The sequence below is a fragment of the Bactrocera oleae genome, chromosome 6 (genome assembly GCF_042242935.1).
Source record: "Bactrocera oleae isolate idBacOlea1 chromosome 6, idBacOlea1, whole genome shotgun sequence".
In the NCBI taxonomy this organism is placed as follows: domain Eukaryota; kingdom Metazoa; phylum Arthropoda; class Insecta; order Diptera; family Tephritidae; genus Bactrocera; species Bactrocera oleae.
The window spans coordinates 48,884,406-48,901,579 of record NC_091540.1 but is presented as its reverse complement, the minus strand read 5'-3'; the positions used below and the strand labels follow the sequence as shown (position 1 = coordinate 48,901,579).

Sequence of the window (17,174 nt, the reverse complement as noted above, 5' to 3'; positions counted from 1 at the left end):
TATGAATATGTATTATAAATAATATTAGAAGCGGGGTTAGAGCGAATTTTCAAAAGGGTTGTCTACCTTTGCGTTTTGAACAAATCAATTTTGTTTTTAACTCATGTAGATAACTAGAAAGACGATCTATAAAAGATTTGATCGAAAGCATGTTCGTTTACGAGATATCGAACCTCAAACCAGGCCACGTGCTTACTATTTACGCCACGTCATTTATCTTTAAACGCGTTTTTTCAAAAGTAGTGCTTTTTAATTTTCGGCACCATTCTTACGAAATTAAAAAAGACATTCAAGACCTTTTTTTTGGAAACAAATTGTTTTCGATTTATTTACAGCTAAAAATCTAAAAAAAAAAACAAGGTAAAAAAATTCACTTTTTTCAAATCGCTGCTATTTTGTCGGATTTGAAATATTCAAAGTCGACTACGTCGCACCGGGAGTGGTGCATTCAAAGACGCTTTAAGGGCAAAGTTTTGTTTTTCTATATCTATCAGGGGTGTTGTGGAATCCAAGCTAGATCTGCTTAGTTGTTGAAATTTAGCTTGCATTTACTTGTATGCTTGTAAGTATTTACACGCTTAATTTACAGATTTTGATATCACTGAATAAAGACACATTTGTTATGATGTAAAATTACGTTTATTATATTTACCATCCACTTAAAATATCTGCATTTTCTCCATAAACTCAATAGCTATGGCATTTTGTGTTTTGTTCTTGTGTTTTTCCCCATAAAAATGAAGATAAGTTAAATACATTAATTTCTTTACTAACATTTAAAATATATCAGCGACTATTCCCTTGCTTTGTTTATGATAACAAAAGTGATAAAATTGGTTTTCGGGATGCCCAAAACCGATACAATTTCTGTTTTGAACATCAAGCCAATAATATCTGAATTCATGACACCTACTACATCTTTTTATCGGTTTCAATTCTGATTCCGACAACTATCAGATTCTACAACATCCCTGTATATCTCGAGTATTTCCTTAAGAGATTATGGTGAGAATGTCACAAAAAATAAGAACAGTCAGTGAATTTCCGAAATAAAAAAATTCAGAAGTTCCCGTAGTTTCAAGAAACCTTGTCAGAAATAATATGTGTAAGATGTTGCGATAGTATAAAAAACATTAAACAACAGAGTCATAGTGAACTGATGAGCATTAAATCTAATATTATAGTTTGTGGCAGTGCGGCGAACAATGGAGTTAAATACTTGGTACAAAATTTCACTACAAAGTAAAATATACATTTCTTGTAATAATTGTTGAATTCTTTGGCCACTTTTGGTTTTTTAACAAAAAGTTTTGCCAATGTCTAAAGGTATTTCGGTTCGGTTACACCTGAACTTATACCATTCTTACTTGTTCTATTTAAAAACCCTTCAAAATACTATCAACTAAGACGTCAGCGTAACAGTTGATAATAGCCAATTTGCTGAGAACGAGAAAGGGGATATCTGTTTACAACAGACTGGCACACAATATAAGAGTATTATTTGAAAATCTACCGCTTGTCAGGATTAGAATTTACAATTTTCGTTAAATGATAATCTAGGTAATATTCTATCAGCTTTCATCGATAGAGCTGGATTTTTAGCCGTTCTCTACAGACGCTAACGACAAAGCACAACATGTACAAAAAGAAATAACAAATAAAAGCGAAAAAGTTAAATAAAGGCACTCTCTTGCACTCACTGGAGCTAACATCATCGTAGATGCCATACGCACTGAACCGATCAGAGACGCTAATAGAAATTACCAACAATGCGATGCATTAGTTGTAATACGAAGCAGTGTATAGTGTTTCAGCCGGAGAAAGCAGTTCGCTCTTGCATGTCTCTGGCGTGGCTAGTGTGCGCGGTTACTTGACGTCTTACTTGGGCTTGCCGCTGCTGCCTTATTACGGAAATGACATTGATGACAGTTCTGCACAAACATTACCAAATATCGGAAGCTTTGTAGCTCATCACGTCGCGTAATAGTCGCATGTGATTACTTACAACATCAATTGATTTTTCCAACAATTGTCGCAATTCTGCCAATTATGCATCATATGAATACAATTTGTGAAATAATAGTGTGACGAAACATAAATACAACCGAATTGATTAGTGAGTAATAAGTGTCACGTGGAAAGTGCTGCGGCCGCCTAAAAGCATTGAAATTTATTTCTGTAATAATATGCACATATTTTAAGTGCAAGTGTAACAAAATATATCAAGCTAATTGAGTGTAAGTGCATAGGGGCAGCGGAAATTAAATCAATTGGGCTAAGCACGCGGCTTCGAATGTGGCTGCACTATGTTCCTGATCTCGACGATTGTCCATTACGTGGTGGCGCTTTACAAAATCTTCAAAAAATTCATGTGAGTTGTGTAAACAAAAAAATTACTAAATTTTTAATTTATTATAATAATCAATATAAAAGTGTGTGTAAGGTTTTTTTCGATAAGTTTGTAAATTTCATCGCTTGATTTTGACATAGCGACACTCACCATTCACCACTTTGCCAGTCATGATTCGTTCTCATTTGCATATTACCTAATTTCATTAAGACGTTGGTGTTAGCAGTAGAAAGTTTTGCCTGTTAAATACAATATGAAAACACACAAGCATACATTGCACTAACGTTGTAAAGGAATATCGACAAAACAACGTGTGTATAATTATGGAATGTACATAAGGGTGGACCTTTTTTATGTTAAATACATATTTTATTTAAAAACTACACATAACTAATCTTCGAATCGCCAACTATCAGCACACTACGTTAGAGTGCTACTTTTTTTAAACATAAGTGTTATACCCACTAAAAATGGGGTTTTTTAATATATGTATATCAAATATAATAGAGTATATTCTCCGAAAATTTAAAGTTGATCCGGCTAATAGTTTTGGAAATATGAGTGTATTTAAGTCGGTACAGCAAAAAGTTTCGGAGATATGAACGTATTTGTAAGATTATTTTAACTTAACTTAACTAAACGATTTGTTCTGGAAACACTACCTTCAGAGTCAGTGAAGAAAATTTGTCTGAAACTGCTGGACTGATCGACTTGAAATTTTTACACAACCTTCTTCGATTCAAATAAGAAAGTGTTTGATAATAATTTCGATTTTAAAGCTACTCTGAATTGTAAATTTTTTCTCAAAAAACTTCCATTTTGTGGCCTTCCCAAATTCCATTTAAGATCTATAACGACTTACCATTATACATACATTTATGTTATATATTTTATTATACCGCTATATTTGATTTGCCATACTCGACTTTTTTTCGATTGGCATTTTTGTCCATTATATTATGGATTGCAGGTCACTAGATTCGACAAATAGGTGAAGAAGCTAAAATTTCTACTATAGTTTGACCAGTTTGATTCATATTTATTTAAATTTCTTAATGACATTGAAAGATTCATATACAAATATACTCTATTGTTATTAATTTCGGAAAAAACTTAAATATTATATTTCAAGCTTAACTATAATTTGTGTACTGTTATCTAAGCTCGGCGTTATGAACTAATTATGAATAATCCAAAAAGAATTCAATAACCTCTAAACTTTTTTACAAATAAGAATTGTACTTAAAGAGGGAAAATAGTCTTAAGTATAGAATTTGCTTCGAAAGGAACTTAAATCCACCACACACAGTAAAACGGTATACCCTTATGTATTAAATAAAAAGGTATTATTAATTACTAGCAATACTTTCTTACTATTTGTTTATTTTTCCAACAAAAGACGAACGAATGTATAAAAAAGGTGATAGAGAGGAAAACAGAATAATAACTTAAAAGCTACGAGAGCACGTGCATGCACATTTCTCAGCTAATATTTGCTTCTGGTGAACTTTTGATTAAAGGTCGAAATGTAGAGCTACATATGACATATATATGTATATATGTACACATGTATACAAGAAAAAAATATATTTTTTGACACATGTAATGACTTGTAAGTCTTTCAAATATATTAATACTTTTAGCGTGTTTAGTAAGTTATTTTATCAGTTATGGAAAGATATGAACAAAAAATAACTGTTTCCAATTGCCAACAAAAAATTACACGAAATATAAACAATTGATACTTTTGCTCCACTATTTTATTAGCTCTGCTCCATTCTCCCTATATAAGCAGCAGTTATTCTCATCTCAAATTTTACAAAGTCAATTGAGAGCACTTTTATTCTCACAACTTTTATTGCTGTTTGCTTATTGCAGCAGAGCTTTCCAGTGAATTGAGTTGCCCGTACGCATGTACTAACATATTTTGTTAGGGCTACACGGCAATGACGAAGTTACATGCTTACTCCTTGAATGCTGCTTATATTTTTCCCCTTTATAATTTCGATAGGTTTTTTTACTTTTATAAATATATTTTTATATATTTAAAGGCTCCAAGACGGTCTGATGATGAACATTATGACTTATGATTGTAAAATATTAAATATAATTCAATAAATTTATTGTAGAATTGTAAAAAATTGAATTGTTTAGGAAAAATAATGGTTGGTTGACTTTTATAAACTATCGAAGTACAATTATTTATTTTATAAATAACTAAATATCATAATGATGAAGAACGAGCAAGGCTATTTCTTTTTTGTCTTGCAAGTTTTGTTAGTTCCAACTAACGAATAAAGTTGTTCTAATAACTTTAAAGACAACGACTTGCTGGTAAAAACAAATTATTCACTCTAACGTTGCTTTCAGCACCGGTAAAAGATTCAAGATTTGAGAAAAACAAACTCACTCAAAGGAGTAAACCAGCGTAAATCTTTGCCAGAAGCGCCTCATTCATTTCACGCTCTGTTTACTTATATAATACAGCAGCAATATGCTTCTCATTTGCGCTTTTTTGTTTTCTTTTTTTTTAAGTGAGTATTTACATTTGATTATCCTTATCAGAGAACGCCGACAAGCGTGTCGTGCTATATGTATTATATATTCAGCATGGTGTATGTGTGTATATAGCTTGTATTATGTATAAAAGTTATTGCAGTGTTTTTATTAGAGCTTAGTTGACTTCGAATTGAGTGCGCATACTGATCACACAAGGTTTACCCCAACGCTGTTGTACACTTTAGTTTCGCCATTGGTCCGGTGCTATTTGGCTGTTGGATTCCTCTAATTACTCTTCATATAGTATTTGCCAATTGTTTGTCATGTGTGCCTTTAGTGAAAAAAGTATTTCCTCCAAAGAGTATATCACGAGCAAAAGTGAAACTGTGCAGTGTTCCTTATAAAAAACAAAATTTTTCCAAAAGATTTCATAATTTGTGTACCGATTTACTTACTAAAGTGCTAATCATTGAAATCGTGTACGCGTGTACCATAATACAATTAAAGTAAAATCCCCAGAAAAAGTGCTTCTAAGCGCATAAAAGCAATTCTATCCGGTTTTAAGAAATTCGCGCTGGTTTTATTTACTTGTTTCGAAACAAGTGCACTTTGAAATCAATCCATGGAAATGGTAAGCATAACATCATCATAATGAACCCATTTACGACTGATAGTGGGCGAGCGTGTTGTATTTGTTTGCCTATAATTTACATATAATTACATATGTATTTGTATGGTGATTATGTATGTATGTATATGCAACGCGGCAACAACTCGGCAGAACAAAACTACATAATTACTTTACGAATAAACATAAGCATACTTCCCTTTAATCTGGTTGGTTGGCAATTCTACATTCGGTGAGACGGCATATTGATAAAGGAAACTGGAATTGTTATACCTTGAACAAGGTATATTAATTTTCGAATGAAGTTTGTAGTATATATGTTTTAGGTAATTGTACCATATATAAATGATCAGCGTGACGAGCTGAGGTGATGGAAAACTTTTTTATTACCATCACGAATGCATGATTTAATTTCGAAAGCAATGCTACAATGTCGAACAAATTGTTTAGATCGGACCACTGTAGTATATAGCTACCATACCGATCAGAATCAAGATAAAGACCTTTTTATAACCTTTTATGCTATTAGAAATACACCTAGAGGGTGTTAAGGCGTCGGTGGAGCCTAGCTAACGTTTTCTAAGGTTTTAAAATAAAAAAGGGTTAAATAATTATCAAGGTATGTTAATTTCAAAATTTATCATATGCTCGTTGTGTGTTCGATTGTTTCAATAAAAATGTCTTAAAAAACTTGTTTGAAAAGCTACCAATCTGACAGATTACTCAAGTTACTAACCCATAGAAAGCTGGACATTTGACTTTTATTCGTAGCTTCAGAGAACACTGTACAGTATGACTACATTTTCGAGCTTTGTGAATATTTCACAAGTTTGCTTAACTAATTTTTTTAATGGAGTTGAATAATATTTTCAAAATGGGTTTTTATAATCTATATAATTTAAAACGAAAGGTCTATCTTTACTACCCAAAAAGTGCTCTCTATGAGTCAGTGTGCATACTTTATTAGCTTTACAACTATCCACGAGGCTTATTTGAAGCGTACAAAAATTGGTTTTGTGGGAGATTTATGACTCTTCTATAATTAATTGGTGAATGCAACGTTTAAAAGTACACTCAGATGGATCAAATGAGTGTTCAAATAACCAAGACTCCATCTTTCGGTTGAGTTAACCCGAATATAACTGACAGCTGGTTGCTAACCAGACATTGGAAAACGGCCATCCATCGTTTAAAACTTACGGTGTTACCTTCAAATAGTAAATTAATTCGTCTCTGAAGACATCAACTTGATTCGGAAAGTCGACGAGTTTATATTAGGTAAAATTGTTTAAATTAGAAAATGTTTTTGTGCTCTTGACAGAATACGCTATGAGGAATGTAACAACTGAGAAGGCTTACTTTTTCGAATGAAGAATATTCAACAATAATATTGGTTCTTTGGCCAAAGAAATATCCAAGAAATGAACTAAATTTCGAAAATTCTTACCGATGTGGCTACATGGCTTATATGTATACAAATATATATTAATTTCTTCTTCTTGTTTATTATTTATAATTAGATCACGAAATGTAACGTAATGATTGTGATTTCCCATAGCTTCTGTTTCCTCTCAGAAACACCAAGCAGTCAAGTTCAATGAAAAACACGCCGCAGTGTGTACAAAATTAACAAAGCAAAAGTCGGCCTGTTGGCAACGAGAAAGTGCGTTGGTGAAATAACTGAAGAAATATGCAAAAGTTGGAAAAATAACAACTCGTGGCTAATACAAGTAGTATATGAGATAGTATACATATATTTTGCAATTATTTTACATATGTACATATGTATATATATATATATGCGCCAATATATGTGTGTATATAAGTGTACTTTTATCTTTGCTTACGCGGTAGACATGCAATTGCAAATTAGCCAAGAGATCGAAAAGCGTCTGGCACGGTGAGTGTTTCTGCAAACATATGTATGTATTTACATATGTTACGTACATGTATGTATAAATGTTGGGAAACAAGTGTATGGCGCACATGGCAATTGATAATAGCCACCATAATTAGGCAGGCCATGTATGTTTTCTTCTTAAAAGCAAAACAACTAGTTGTTCTTGCATACCATATATGCACGTATTCATGTTGATATTTTAATATGCGCTATAGTGCATGTGTAGAAATATAATAAGTGAAATATTAAGAATGGATTCAAGACCACAGAAGCATTTTGATAGCATATTTGTGTATGTAAATTCAATTCCTAGGTATTAGGATGTGTACACAGCGTATTAAATATGTCAGTTGAAAGTAATCGCGTTTTATCTGTATTTCATAAAACATTTCTATTCCGTTTCCATTCTCATACATACGTACATACATCTTAATATATCAATAAACGTCTGTCTGAAATATATTGCATAAATTATGTGCATATTTATGTATTTGTTATAACTATGCGAAATTTTCTTCATACATTTTATTTTATTTTCCCATATTGACAATAGCACATTTATACACATACATACTAATATTGTATGTATATTTTTATTTATTTGAAGCAAGAAATAGCGTATGGCATACTTCTAGGCAGCATCAGTTGATATTTTACTCGTTTCTACCATTAAGGTGCCACTTAAATGAGTAATTGATTTTTTGTTTTTCATTACAAATATTTCTCTTACACTACATAATTAACCAGATCACTTGGGTAAGAGCACTTTTTAGTATATGGATATGTAATATATCAAGGAGATATACGTAAGTATTATATTATTTATGTATGGCTACATATAGATTTCGTACATGGCTGCCCCTCAGTTAGCCATAATTAGTGGCAGAAATTATATGAATTAAATTCAAATATCTCGCAATGTGTCCTCCTACCTAGGTTCTACTCTAAAGTCAACCTAATTCACATAAATTCGTAAGCATACGCCGGGGGAACCTATATACTGATATAACTAAATTTTGTTACGGAATCACTTTCAACTATTAGCGCTGTAATATAATTTTATTAAGATATCTGACGCTCTTAAAATGCGTACGGTGTTAAGCCAACTAGAGGACAATTTACGTGACGAGCTGAGTCGATTTAGTCCGTCTGTTCTTCTGTCTGTATATATGCGCATAAGTCCCTCAGTTTTTGAGATATCTATCTGGGATCATAGGCAAGTCTTTTTTTCCTCCCGTTTCGTCATTTGTCGCTTATAACATATATCTGCCAAACTAACTGAATGATCATAATCAAGTTCTTGTTTAAAAAACTTTTTTATTTGACAATACTTTGTATATATGGACGAAATTTTGTATGCGTGATGGGTATTATGGCTTCGGTGCAGCCGAAGTAAACGATTTCTTTCTTTGCATGAGTAGCAACATGTAGGAAGAATATAATAGTTTTGTTGTTTTGCACCTTAAACTAATCAAACGAAACGAGTTGAATTTCGAGTGACTGTCTGTCTGTCAATTTGTTCGTCTATCCGTACTTCGATGATTGGAAAAAAACGCTGCCATAAGCTGGCATATCTAGGGGTGATTACTTTGAAGGGGATAAAATAGATATTCATGAATAAATAAAAACTTTTTTGAGAAATACAGATTTCACGCTACTTTTTGAACAAACCTCGTACCCTATATAGTGATATGTGTGTCTTATTTAAGAACGATTTTAATATAATTTTCGCTGATGGGAAGTGAAATATAGTTATAAAACTAAGTCTATGATCTATAATACAAGTTAATAAGATTGTAATTGAATGAAATGAAATTTGATTGTAATCCATTCATTATTTTGTCGAACAATGTATGTTGAATTCTTTCGCAACATTTTTAAAATAAAGTTCTGCCAACAACTGAATGCATTTCCCCGGCATTGATCCTGGCAAGTTGCAATAGGAATCTAGCCTTCCTTACTTGATGTTTTTAAATAGCTTCAAGGACACCATAAACATACATTAGTTTTCTTTAGGAAAATGTATAACATCAAGAATTGAGAATACGAAGTTAAGAAATATTTCTCTATGTATATTTTTTAGTTTATATTTTCAGTCAATGTTCAGAAGGTATAACATCTAGAATGTTGTAAATAAATAGAAATTTGTAAATAAATAAAGCTAGTCATAAATATGATCTACCTAAAAGCTACTGAGCTCTGGCTTCTTTACTTAATTAACGCGTTCTTTGTGAATACCCTTATTATCCATTTTTGTAAATATAATATTTATTTATACACACCAATATATTCGTACATACATATAATTTGATCAGAGATTATGTGTAGTCATATGCATTTCAATTGCATTTCGCTCGTGCCTTAAAACATTTTGTTTTGTGTTTGTTTTGTGGGCCAGTGTAATTGTTTGCCGGAAATAAATAAAATTTATCTACGAGCATGTGAAAGTGTACTTGAGTGCTTTGAGAATGCCAATCGCTGAAATGCAACTGAACTGTCGTTTATTACATATTAATCAATCACGACAGCTTAGAAAATATGTATGTAGGTGCTTATGCTTTTGATATGTAAGAGATTTATTAGCAATTTTAGTGTAAGAGAAACGAGAGAAAAATTTAAAAATAGTCAAGGCTTATTAGCTTGCAGCGCCTACTGTATATTAATGTCTGTTATTCATGTAAATACATATACATATGTATATATAAGAATTTAATAACTTTATCTGCAACAATACAGTATTTCTTGATTATTTTTTAAGATATTGAAAATGATGAAAAATATGTACGAGCAAAATATTTTATATCACTCTAAAACAACAAAATTGAATATTACCTAAAATTAAAATTAAAATTTTGTTGTTGGTAGATAATTGTATGGAGAACTATATATAGAACATGTAAAAAAAATGATAGTGGTCGGATCATTTGTCTTGAGAAAATCGCGTTTAAAGACAAACTGATGGAGCTGATTGAACTGAGCGGCTACAGTTTGGTATTCAAAGGTATAGTCTATCGAAAGATGAAAAAATCGATTTTAAAAAGTTCCCTGTAAACATGCGTTATTACTAGATAAAATGTACAATATGATCATATGCCTTTCGAGAAGTATGTTAACAATTTAGAAAATTTCTGAAGCATCTTCATGAACTCATACCACGTTTCTGGATGAAGTTTTTGATTTTCAAAACTGGAAAACAATTGGAGATAAGAAACAATTTTACGATCCATGTTCAACTTAAGGCTTGACGATATTTGAAAATAGTTCAGAGCATGCTCCCATGTGTTTCAGTTAGCTCTACGTAATCTCAACTTATTTATAGCCTACCAATAGCTGTCAACTCAGTGGTAAACCACAAAATTATAAATGCTAATCCGAGGAGCTCAAGTACTTTTTTCTTTTTCACTCATTCCATTTATGAGCGCAGCTTAAATTATTTCGAAGCTAAGTTGGGGTTAAAAATTCAAAAAAAAAATATCTAAAATAAAATAAAATGAATGCAAATAAATGGAATGTGGAGGGGAACCTTTAAGTAGAGAAGAAACTTATAAAGAATTAAATTGAGAACCACTCTATATTTTTGAAATATATCGCTTAATAAATCATTTAAGCTCTCAACCATATGTTGGCTTATGAGAATTTCCGCATATTTGTTTGTGGTGTAAAAATATGGTACACAGATATTTTGAATGGATTACAATCAAAATTGGTAACATATTCACTTACTTAAAGGTCATAGACACACTTAATTTTAATACTATATTTTACTTTCCGTCAGCGAAAATTATATATAGAAATGGAATAACTGATTGAATTAATTTTTGACATTGCTCAGGTATACTTGAGAACTTATTTTCAAGCAAGTTTATAAATATACAATATAAATAAAAACGTATGTATGGAAAGTCATCCGGACGTTTTAAAATCGTGAATATCAATTATATGGTGGCTAAGGCAAGTTTCCGCCCGATTTTATCCATTCTAGGCATAAAGATACACTGTTATTAGAAGAACACGCTTTCTCAATTTTATTAAAATAATTAGCACATTTGCCGATATACATAGTATGTGGTATAAAGTCAACTGGAAGTTCGAAAATCGTTATATTAGGTACATGGGGGCTAAGGGAATTCTAATATTACGTATATCAATATATATGCGATTTAACCTATTTCGATACAAAGGTATATTATTATCCAAAAAACATTTTCCCTTTATCTAATTCGATTATTTTAAGGTGATACAAGCAACCGTTGGCTGAACAAAATTATTTTACTCTGTAGCAACATGTTGCAAGAGTATAACAAAGGAGTTATCAAAACGTTTTTTGACGCGTTTCAAGTTAAGTTCTCCTTCAACAAAGAATCGTAGCACAATTTCGTATGCTTCAGAGGACATGCTAGCCCAGGGTTGCACCACAAGTGCTGCCTGTTTATTTGAACATCTTGTATAGTTTGTTCGATTAGTTACTCTCCAATTGAATACAGCTATTGTATCATTCTTTGAACACTCAGAGCTGCTTGGAATGAGTAGAGTTTTAAGGTTAGATTAAAGATTTCTTAATAGGGTTTCGACGAAAGCCGATGTTAATTTTTTGTATTTATGGTTAAAGCTTGATATATATGATATAATATACATGTAGACATATTCATAAATACACAAACAAATAACATTTAGACACTTAACACTTGGTGTGGAATTAATATATTTGCAAAAAGTATGTGTATATTGTAATCTTTACACAAATATTATCACAATTTTAATATTGAAAAAGAAGGGCTTGATCTGATCTTTGTTATGCAATATATACATATATAACGGAACTTATGTATAAACAATAAAATTCTAGATACGCTTTGTTTATAAGTATCTAAATGACAATTTTTCTTAAATATTTTATAATGCCAAAACAAGCTAAAAATATAAAATAAATTGTATACATAAGTGTTTGGTAAGAATACAATTACGTTTTTTTTTACCACAATCACGTAGATATTAGATATCCTTAATGACCAACTACTCATCATTACACTTTGAGAGAACCCGAAAATTGTTTGCTCATCCTTAGTTGCAGTGTTTTGTTTACTGTTTTGACTGACATTACGCTGCAAGCACAAAAAAGTAATAAACAACAAATTGAATTAAATATTTGAAAACACAATTCAAAACGAAGTAATGATAAATTGCAAGAAACTACAGTGTTGACCAACAAAAACAATGACAATAAGAAATTCAATAGCACTTTTAGCAAACTAATCAGCTCACAACAAAAACACTACCAACAGCTGGTTTTTTTGACAGTCTGACATAAAGCGACGCAATACTTACCTGTAGGTAACTGTATGCTGACAGAGTATGTGTGCGATCGGACAACAGCTAATAACAACAAAAACAACGGCAGCATTAATTGCAACAATGACGAAGTTTATATGGTAACGTCGCCTTGCACTGTGGTCCAAAATAGGCTTTGAACACGAATAAGCGTTTTTGCTAAAAGCGAAAAAATTGTTAACTAAATGGATTAAAATATTGAATAATTTTGCAATTTAAGGAGCTTAAAAAGATTACTGTGGAAAACCTTCATATAAAACCCACAATAATTTGGAGACTAAAATGATTACGGTCAAAATTAATTTCGGCTGAGATTTGGTAATAGCCTCGAACTAACTCGCAAGAATTTAAAATTCAAAATAAGAGGTAAACATGTTGGCAACAAATCCAAAACTGAAGCATGAAGTTTTATATTAAATACGCCATATTTAATGGACTAATATATTTATAAACAATATCACCTATATATTGATTACTTTTAAAATGAGATGGAAATATAATGAATAAATTATTTTGATACTTCATGTTAATATGAAAACATATATCCCTAAAAGGGATTTTCATACCGAAGTGAGTTTCAAATATTATTTGACCTTTCGGATGATTAAAATCAGAGTTGAAAGAATACCAATTTTCTGAGTATGTCTCTTCCGCTTCAGGTGAGATAATTGACACCACAATTCTGTTATTTATTAGAGATAAAGAGCTTCAGACGTCCAAATTTTCTAACATTTTAACTTTATTCACACAAATGGCAGCTTTGAGTCACTGTGCAATGACTAGCAGCCCACCGAGCCAAACAGCTAGCCAGTTAGCCAGCCTGCTAGCCGATGTTGTGAATGCTGTTAGCCTCGATCTAGCGAATATAAATAAGAAATGCCGCTTGCTGCTCGGATTACTAGTTCAATGTTCTAAACGTAAAGTGCACACGCGAGTTGAATTGTGCGGAACCAAATTAAGCTGAACTTATCTGACATGCAGTTGACGAATAACTCAAACGGTTAAAGGAAAAGTGAAGATCAACGAGATATTTTTTTAAACTATAAAATAAATTTATGAACAGTATTGAGTGATTTTGTGAATTTGAAAAATAAAAATAAATAAATGATATTAGAGGGAAATTCATAAATAATGTGAAGACCCAGTGAATAAGATAAATAAATACAATTATTCAAAATATTAGTTAATTAAGACGAGTAAATCAAATCAACTCCTAATAAATCAATCCTATCGATTGCATGGAGAACTTTTAACAAGTTCCTTTTACTACTTTGTATACTAACACACATTCTTAACTAGAGGTAATCTCTTAATTGGATCATACCATGCAATCTCATCAGGATACCTTCGGCGCTGAGACGACCAAACGATATGGTCATCGCCGCACACCCACGCTGGGCAAAGCTATGCCTGTAACATCATTACTCCTACACTTTCCGCCACCTTCCATGTCTTCTATGCGTAACAGTTGCATGCGTGATGGACGTACACCGGATGAAGAGCGACCGCCAGTATTTTTCCAACTAGAACCAAGTTCTTACTCATCTAATACGAATGACAACCATGGCACCGAAAAGGACAACAGACATGACGACGCGCACTCTTCGAGTGATGAGCTCAACCTTGAAAATGAATACGACTTACTCGTTTCAGAGTGCAGCAGCAATGGTGACGATGATGCATCAGACAATGAGCACGCCATATCTATAGTGGGCAATTCAGTTTTCTATACACCCTGTATGACGTGTACAGATAGTGCGCCAGGCGATATGGGCGCACGCGCCACCGCCATCAATGAGATGTGTCGTAGGTTATGCACTGATGAGTGTCGGCTGCGTTTGAGTCTGGCCGGCTTAGAGCCGCCATCTGCGGCGGCCTTGAAGTCTCAAGAGGCTTTGGCTGAGTATGTGAAAGACACATGCCTACAGCAAAGACCACAGCTCCAGCACACTTTCTCAGAGGATACAGTATGTGCCAGTTCAATGAATGAGCAAAAGGCGGGCGGTGTAGATGAAGTGGATAGAGTAGCGACAGCTGTAGGAAGACCAATAACTCTCCCTACGAATCTAGTCACGTCCGCCACTACAGCAGATACACCTACGAATAGTATGCGACCGCCCTCATGTATTGCCATTCAACGTAAAAAATTTCTCACGGATATTTTAACAGCCAGCTCGAACGATACAGACAGTGATTCCAGTTTTGCGGACGAACAAAAAGAAAAGGCAGGAGACCATTCGAAAAAATTCATTCAGTTTATCAATAATTTAAGTAAGCCAGCACGTGATCTGGCTGATGGAACTACGACGACCAAGCCAGACGACGATTGCTACGATGGTGGTCGCACTCACTGTCAAAACGACAAAGCTACGAATGCCCCAGTCGTTGATCAACATGAGATGGCCATGCTGAAGGACTTCCGTGAGAAATTCGCGATTGCGGAAGCATTGGCAAAGACCTCAGCAATGACCTCTACGGTGCAAATGAAACAACGGCTGGCGGCGCGACAACTGGAAATTACAAACGCAAATGCGAATGCTGCCAAAGCTGCCACAGCGGCAAACAAAGACGGCTGTATGTCGCCAACGAAAAAGCACCGACATCGACGACGTGGTGAGCAACATCAAAAGCGACAACAACAAATCCAACAAAAAGGTGTGCCGCCAGCCAATTTTGCGTCAACACATAACGCATTAACGCAATCCAATAACAATAACGCGATTCATTCGATCGATGTGAACAGCCGCATTGATAACAACAACGATAAAGACAACAACTACCACGATGCAAGCGCCGAACGTTGTAGCGACTGCGTCAAAAATGTGTATAGCGAAGGCGATGAATGCGACCAAGACGATGACGACGCCGAAAATGGCAGTGACTGTGACTGTGACTGTGACTATGACAGTGACAATGACGACGATTTTGGTTTCGTCGATGCAGACAATGTGGCTACCAGAAAACAACAGCAACAACAGGAGAATATTGTAAACGATTACGAGCCACCGCGGGACTTGCTTTTGTATCTTGTGAGGTAATTGCCATGTAATTTAAGTAACTTATCACATAACCATTTAAAAAACTAGGCGTCGTTACGATAAGTGGCAATTCATACACATAGTAGTTAATGCCAGCTTTTCGGCTTTCCGGTTGATATACTATATATCTACATACAAATATGGCATTCAGCTTTTGATAGCTGCCCGGTTTCCGTTGGTTGGGTAATTAATGTAAAGAAATATTGTATATGGCTGTTTTTGAGCTGTGGCGTTACTGATCAATCAATGAGGAGATATTACTATTTTACGTTTCTTTTCTTCACATAACATTAATTTATGTATATACATATTTTATCACTATTTGAGTAATCTTAACGAGTAGAACCATTTTCGGGTGGCGGATATTTTCGAAATGTTAGATTATACCTCTATGGTAATTAAATATTGCTAAATACTCTCTACTACTTACATTTCTCTTGCTCCTGGATTTCTGAACATTTAAATAATAAGACACTTTATTGATTGTAACACTTATTACATGCAAATACAGTTTCTTTGTAAAAAAATTCAGAGATTAACCTTTTGAGAAAATAACACAATTGAGCACAAGAGTCAAGAGTCATAAGAATGTGATGTGTGTGTGATGATATAACGATTTCACATTCTCTCAGCCATTTAGAATGACAGTTGTAAATTACTGTTTCATAGATATCATTTTGGTTTATTTTTTGATAACACCGACAGCCATTTCATAGGTACCATTTTCCTCCAAGATACCACTACTACTATCAGATTCAGTATAGGTGACTTTTGAATTTCAAAATCAAAAATTAAGAGAATAAAAAAATTCATAATAAAAGAAAATCTGAAATAGTTCCAACTATTTGTTTAACTGATGGCTATTTAACCAGGACTGGCTGTTAAGCTTTTGAATACAAAGTAATTCAAAACAAGAAAAAAACTATAACATCGGCTGCACCGAAACTATCTATACAATGCCTATTACAGGTTGCCAAACACAACCGACTAACCGTTTGCATTCAAGGAAAACGTTTTGCCAATTCTTTCTATCGTATTTGCTTAATATAAATGACTTTCAAGTCGATAAAAAGTTACTTATTAAGGAAAATTTCTCTTTCATGATATATTTTCAATATTAGCTTTTAATCAGTCAGTTTGAATGGTAGCTATATGCTATAGTGGTCCGATCTGAACAATATGTTCAGATATTGCGTATTGCCTTTCTTATTTTATTAAATAAAAAAAAAAATTCCATAAAAGAACTTTATTTTATCCGATCACTTTGTACGTCAGCTATTTTCTACAGGTATATTGTCCGATATCGGTAGTTCCCACAAATGAGTAGCTTCTTAAGGAGAAAAGAACGGGTGCGAAATTTAATGTTTAATATGGTTGTGTATTTTTCACTTAACTTGACATAAATCTTGTCTTGTTTTTGTAACTCTTTAG

The 17,174-nt window shown here is 33.1% G+C and overlaps 1 protein-coding gene across 4 annotated transcripts in view; it reads left to right on the top strand.

The window, feature by feature from the left end:
• The first annotated feature begins 1,825 nt into the window (after positions 1-1,825).
• The window catches only part of cu (NADP/NADPH phosphatase nocturnin), a 29,208-nt gene continuing 13,859 nt past the window's right edge, over positions 1,826-17,174 (top strand). The window contains exon 1 of one of the 4 annotated variants that reach the window (XM_014238842.3): positions 1,826-2,371. In XM_014238842.3, coding sequence (XP_014094317.1) covers positions 2,307-2,371 — 65 coding nt within the window. In that variant the 5' untranslated portion in view covers positions 1,826-2,306. Of the gene's footprint in view, positions 2,372-5,020; positions 5,481-7,230; positions 7,378-13,872; positions 15,740-17,174 lie in introns of those variants that run through there. The other 3 variants (XM_014238843.3, XM_036362863.2, XM_014238839.3) reach the window with 3 other exon arrangements.